A 6,055-nucleotide genomic window follows, 5' to 3' on the forward strand; every position below is an offset into this window, starting at 1 on the left:
GACATCAATATATTGATATATAATATGAATATTGAAAATGGTTGAAAAATAATTTTCAATATCAATTTATTGGTAGTGATGTGATATTAAATTATAGGAAATTTATTTCTTATTTATTATAATTTCTATGTGAGATATTATTATTAATTTGAGATCATGAAGAAAAGATGATCTCACACATGCGCTCATGTTTAGGATCGATGCAAATGTAATGAATTGGTAAGTTCATTAATTGGACGGAATTGGAGACAACACACTGCAGAGAACTGTCCATTGCTGAATCCATTCATTTAGATACCGACCAAATCCATTATATAAGAGCTTTGGACATGTGGGGATGAGAGAAGGAAGAGTATGGTTGCTATCATTTCTCTTCTCACACCTTTGTCGAAAGCCTTGGGATCGAAGGCAGGGCTGTTAATCATGGCGTAGGGGAAGTATAATCATCTCCCTGTAATTGCAGAGTGCTAAAAGCACATACAGCTAGCTAGCCCAGAGACGACAGAGAGAGAGAGAGAGAGAGGAGAAAAATAATAATTAAAGTCAGAGAGAGGTATGGAGATGAATAACTCACGCCCTCTCTTTCTTTCTTTTCAAGGCTGCTTTAATAAGCTGTAAACTTGAAAGAGTAAAGAGGAAACTCAGAAAAGTGGCTAAAAGCAAGCAGGTATGTGGGTGTCACCTGAACTGTCTTTCTTTGAATAGAGCGAGAGAGATTCCTAGAGCAAAGCTAGCTAGTTAATTTTAATTTCCACTCATCTTGGGATTTTCAAGCCTTTTAATATAAGATTATCATCATGGAGTCTGCAAATCTCCATCACCAACATCAGCTCCAAGACCAGCTTGTTGGGTCTTCTTCTTTGGCCAACCCAACTTGCTATGGAGTTGGAAGCAACCATGGTTGGACCCCAAATATCACTGTGTAAGTGTAGCTTCAAACCTACCTCTCTCTCTCTCTCTCTCTCTCTCTGAATTGATTCTATAATGAATTTTTGGCTATTCAAAGTACTATCATAAATGACCTTTCGAGTTTGGAATCTTTTTCCTTTTTTCCTTTTTCTTTTTTGATTTGATGTTCGTCGAGCAGAAAGTGCCCAGAACTAATTGAAATTACCTACTTGTTAGATTATTGTCAATTATCAGATATCTTACGAACGGTTCAGGAATTCTTTCTATCTATCTGATTACTTTTGGAAGGAAGAACCTCCGAGCTAGCTAGTTCTAATTACACTCCTGTATGAAATATATTTACTTACACGCGAAATCCTTCATGTGATATTAATAATAATGTCATTTTTCGCGTTATTCTAGAAATTCTCTCTCAATCTTTGATTTCCAGATGCCTCAAATTTTGGAAATGCTAATTTTCCACTTGAATCTTCAAATATTTCTCTCAACTGTTTATGCAGGAATACTGGTAACTTCAATCCAAATGCCGACGGAGTTTTCTCAAACCCAAGAGACTCGAGGCAGTACAATGACATTCTTGTCCCCTCTCTGAACAGTTCCATGGTCCAAGACTTGGGGTTTCACTGGACTAGTAATGCAGGGTGTTTCACCAGTAGTACTACTGATCAGTCTGCCCATGACCTACACGACCTCACGAAAATTAAGGAAGAGCTCTCGGAATCTTTCCCCAAATTCACTGAAATGTTAAACAGTTCCTCAAGTATTGAAGATTACCATCTTCATCATCCAACAGACTGCATAAAGGACGAGCAAAAAGATCATCTGAGTCATGAACTCAGTGAGAAGCTCTTGCTGAAGACCGTCTCGTCCAAAGGATTCTATTCTAATTCTCAGAACCTCCCTAGTTTTGGAGGTGCGGCAATGCCAAGTAGAGGGAACTTCAGCCAGATTTATCCCAGCATAAATATTTCCAACGTGAATCAATCGCCATCGCCGTCAGCAATTTCAAGCTCCTTGGACATGAACTTGCAGTCCTTGGATCCATTAACATCTGAAAGATATAGTAGTGGATCAAGTTTTAGCCAATTGCCTAATTCGAATGATAGACTTGGCGTATTTAAAGAGAGCCCTTTCGGTCTTGAAAATATGCAGCAATTAACCCACAGGCTATCAAGTAGCCCTAGCAATGTGAGTACGATTTTCTTAAGATCTTCTCTTCTGTAGCAGCTCCTAGCACACGACCATTTTCATGACCTAGTTTTCTTGTCGCTACGTTTAGGTTTTTTTTAAACGACTTTATCTATTCATTCAGATATAATCACGAAATCTACTTGTAAGTTTATGGTACATTATAAGATCACCATCATGATCCTTAATAACTTCAAAAATTATTGTCTTCCTGTTCAAGAATTTGCAGTTAGCTCAGCTGGGTATCTATTCTTGATTATTAATAGGCGGCCGGCTTCTAATATCTTTACATATATCCTAATAATTCAACGAGTATATATATATATATATATATATATATATGCATTTGTATTCTGCAATCTGCAGTACTCATGCCGACTGAATACAAGTCGAATTATATATGTAATTAGCAAATAAACCAGCTTTATAAAGATGATTAATAAACATGCACAATTAAATTAAATCATACATTTTAATCTTCAACTAAAAAAATTTAGAAAAGTCGAAACCCTTTATTATAAACAATTTTATTCACTCATGGCACCAAAAGAATAGCCTTCTCTTTTTGCTAGAATAGGGGCACCTTCAGCTTTATACATTGTATGCATCTTTTTTCTTTTGCTTTTTTTTTTTTTGGTTTTAGAGACTTGTAACTTTAAATTATTCTCAACTGATCATCTTTACTCTTTGCGTTTTAAAGATATCACTGTTCACAAATAGAGTAAGAGAAGCAAAGAGACCCAGCAGTTTGATGGAGGCAAAGTCATCTCAAGCTGCACCTAAGAAACCGCGATTGGAGTCACGCGCTTCATGTCCACCCTTTAAGGTACCAAAGGATGATCAATTTGACATAAATATATAATAAACTTTGTTATCAAATTTTACTAACTTATGAATCGCATTTTTATGCCTTGGAATTGAGTTCCAGGTTAGGAAAGAAAAACTAGGAGATAGAATTGCTGCTCTTCAGCAGTTGGTGGCTCCCTTTGGCAAGGTACGTACAGTGTTAATTTCTCGCATGCCTTCATATATAATTGCTAATAAAAAATTTTACGCAAGTCACTTTACATATTTTTTACGTATTTTATTAATGTGATTGACTGCATTATCTTTTCTTAATATAAAATAACTCATTTAACAAATCAAATCAATGGAATATTATAGAAAAAGTACATAAAAATAATTGTACGTAACAAAACTCAAAAAACAGTTTTTATAACTTCTTTGTCCACCAGACTTATAATTAAGTTGAATATAGAAGTTGTTTACGTTTAAAAATGTTTTGCTAATATATGCAAAATGATGTCGATTTTGCATGTGGGGGTCGAGAATCTTTCAGACAGACACAGCATCGGTACTAATGGAGGCTATCGGGTACATAAAATTCCTTCAAAACCAGGTCGAGGTATTTTCACTTCCCAACATTCTTCTTGAACGTCGTTTTTCTTATCCCCACTATCTGACGACTCTGAACTAGTCTGTCCTCAAAGAATATTAAGAAAATGAAATTTGAAGTTTTCTAAGATGTCACAGCTAGCAGGTCAAACTTGGGTACGATTCCATCATGCAGCGTCTGAAAAGAAAGGCCGCTAGGGTTCTAATACTATTGGCTCTTTTACTTCTTTTATAACATAATACAAAATTTTTGAACCATTCGTTTTTTGTTTAGAGATTCACGTGCACTACGTTATTATAGTGTGTGTATATATATATATGCAAAAAAATGTTCTAAGTTAATATATATTCCCTGCTATAGCTTTTAAATTCATCGCCTGTACCACCACGGCATAATAAGGTGTTAAAGGTGTGTGTGTATAATATATATATATATATATATATATATATATATATATGATGGTGATCATGTAGCTAATTTATAAAAAATTGTTGTTGTTGTTGCGATTTTTATTTCTGCTATTGGTGGTATTAAAACTATCAATAAAGGGTACGTACTAATGATAATATTATTGCTATTAATAATTAATAAAGGGTATTAATTGTGCAATTAACTAGATCAGCAAAATACACATGCATGCTACACCTATCCCGTAGTACTGATAATATATAAGAAAGAGGGATTAATATATAATTAATACTTCAATCTAATGACGCACAAAAAAATGTAAGCATATTTGAAGCTGTCTCCAGCTTAATTATATACTAATTGGCACATTTCCTTTTGTTAAAAACTATTTATTTAGTCACTACGTACGTACTGATCATCGACCTTTGCTTGACTTTGATGCAAGAATATATTTATTGGGCCTTGATATATAGGAATTCAATGTCTTTAATGGCGGCTCTAGTCAAAATATATACATGCATGAAGTTATAAACGAGTCCAGGACCAGGAAAACATGAGACAACATTATCTTATAATTAGCTATAATCCCGATCCTGCAGGCTCTAAGGTCAGTTCGGTTCTGACTTTGAAAAGGGTTTGGTTGCTGTTTTGGAAAGAGATTTGCTGCGGCAGCATGCAGGCCGAGATCGATGATAGTTAGCTCTGATCAGTTGCCCATGAACAGAGCCAACTATGGTGAAGAACCCACCCCAACCAAACGCCCCGGGTCCTTATAAATTCCTAGTCCGATCCTGCATATATACATATATGCATGCTAGCTGCATGTCTCTGGCATTTGAAGTTTGCATATATATATATATATATATATATAGTCACAGATCAGATCTGTATTCTAAATTAATGTCCAAATTATAAAATGCATGGTGCTTCTGATTTTCCACAAGTTCATGATACAATAGCTAGGGAGTAAGCTAAAAAACTGAAAAAAAGTATTGATTGATTTTTTATCGCATACGATATTATATTTCTGTGCTTGAATGTATACTAAGTTTTGAGTTATTTTTTTCTGCAGACACTGAGCGTCCCATACATGAAGTCATCATCACGAAACAAGACAGCTTGTAGAACAATGCCAGTGGTAAGAAATCAATAGAAGTCGATCGCCAACATAGGAAATTAATTAAGGAAACTACTAACTAGGGTTAATTTAAACCAATCATGATCATTATATTGATGAAAGATATAAACGATATGATCAGTAGTACTGGTAGTTGGAGGAACAAATAATTTAATTAAGGAGTTTTCGCTATCAAACGTAGTAGTAGTAGTACTAGTACTGCATGTTATCATGATCATGATCTGTTTCAGGATTATATATATAATAGCGTTAGCTCATTCTGCAAATATATATATAATATGATTTCAGGGTTCGGTGAACGATATTGGAAATGATCAAGAACCAAAGCGAGACCTTAGAAGCCGAGGGCTGTGTCTCGTACCTTTGTCGTGCATGTCTTATGTCACAGGTGATAGCGGCGGTGGAGGCGTTTGGCCTCCAGCACCTAACTACGGTGGAGGAACTTAAGAATAATTATATATAATATGAAATTAATAATCATCATGTATCTTAAACGTCAGCCGTAGTACTAAATTAATTCTGGCCGGGCATGCAAGACAGATCTTAATTAGTAGTACTGCTTATTCTATTAAGCCCGGCCTTAATATTATTTGGGAGCCAGCCTTTACGTACCTTTCTCGGTCTAGCTAGCATCTATAATTTAGTGGAGCAAATTTGGTCATCCTGTTTAAAAAAAAAAATGATCTCAGGATGGACCAAGTTTGATCCATTAACAATGGATGTATCAATATTTATAACATGTATTTTGAAATTTGAAGAGACCCCCCGACCCAGCTTGTTCACATTATATTATTTATGTACCCTTTCTAATTTATAATGATTCATTTATATCTTTCCGCAATTCACAAAATGATCATCAAATTAACTCCAACCAAGCTAGCTAGATGCACATTTTCATTAATTTCGATGGCAGGGTCTGATCTCTTTTTCTTTATCCTTTCTTTATTTCGTGAGTCTTTTGCATGGTTAGTAAAACAGATCGAAGAGCTTCGTTACATGAGGTGCGTAGCGTAAAC

At 35.1% G+C, this 6,055-nt stretch overlaps 1 protein-coding gene across 2 annotated transcripts; it reads left to right on the plus strand.

Moving 5' to 3' along the window:
* The first annotated feature begins 332 nt into the window (after positions 1–332).
* On the plus strand, positions 333–5,707 carry LOC121261545 (transcription factor bHLH110). 2 transcript variants are annotated; one of them, XM_041163974.1, is made up of 7 exons: positions 333–922; positions 1,410–2,097; positions 2,798–2,923; positions 3,026–3,091; positions 3,437–3,502; positions 4,974–5,039; positions 5,328–5,707. In XM_041163974.1, the coding sequence occupies exons 1-7, from the start codon at positions 798–800 to the stop codon at positions 5,484–5,486; spliced, it is 1,296 nt and encodes a 431-aa protein (XP_041019908.1). In that variant the 5' UTR covers positions 333–797; the 3' UTR covers positions 5,487–5,707. The 2 variants fall into 2 exon arrangements, with proteins under 2 accessions (XP_041019908.1, XP_041019909.1); XM_041163975.1 differs by lacking the exon at positions 333–922 and adding an exon at positions 1,013–1,235.
* The last annotated feature ends 348 nt before the right edge of the window (positions 5,708–6,055 follow it).

Source organism: Juglans microcarpa x Juglans regia, chromosome 4D, assembly GCF_004785595.1.
Source record: "Juglans microcarpa x Juglans regia isolate MS1-56 chromosome 4D, Jm3101_v1.0, whole genome shotgun sequence".
NCBI lineage: Eukaryota > Viridiplantae > Streptophyta > Magnoliopsida > Fagales > Juglandaceae > Juglans > Juglans microcarpa x Juglans regia.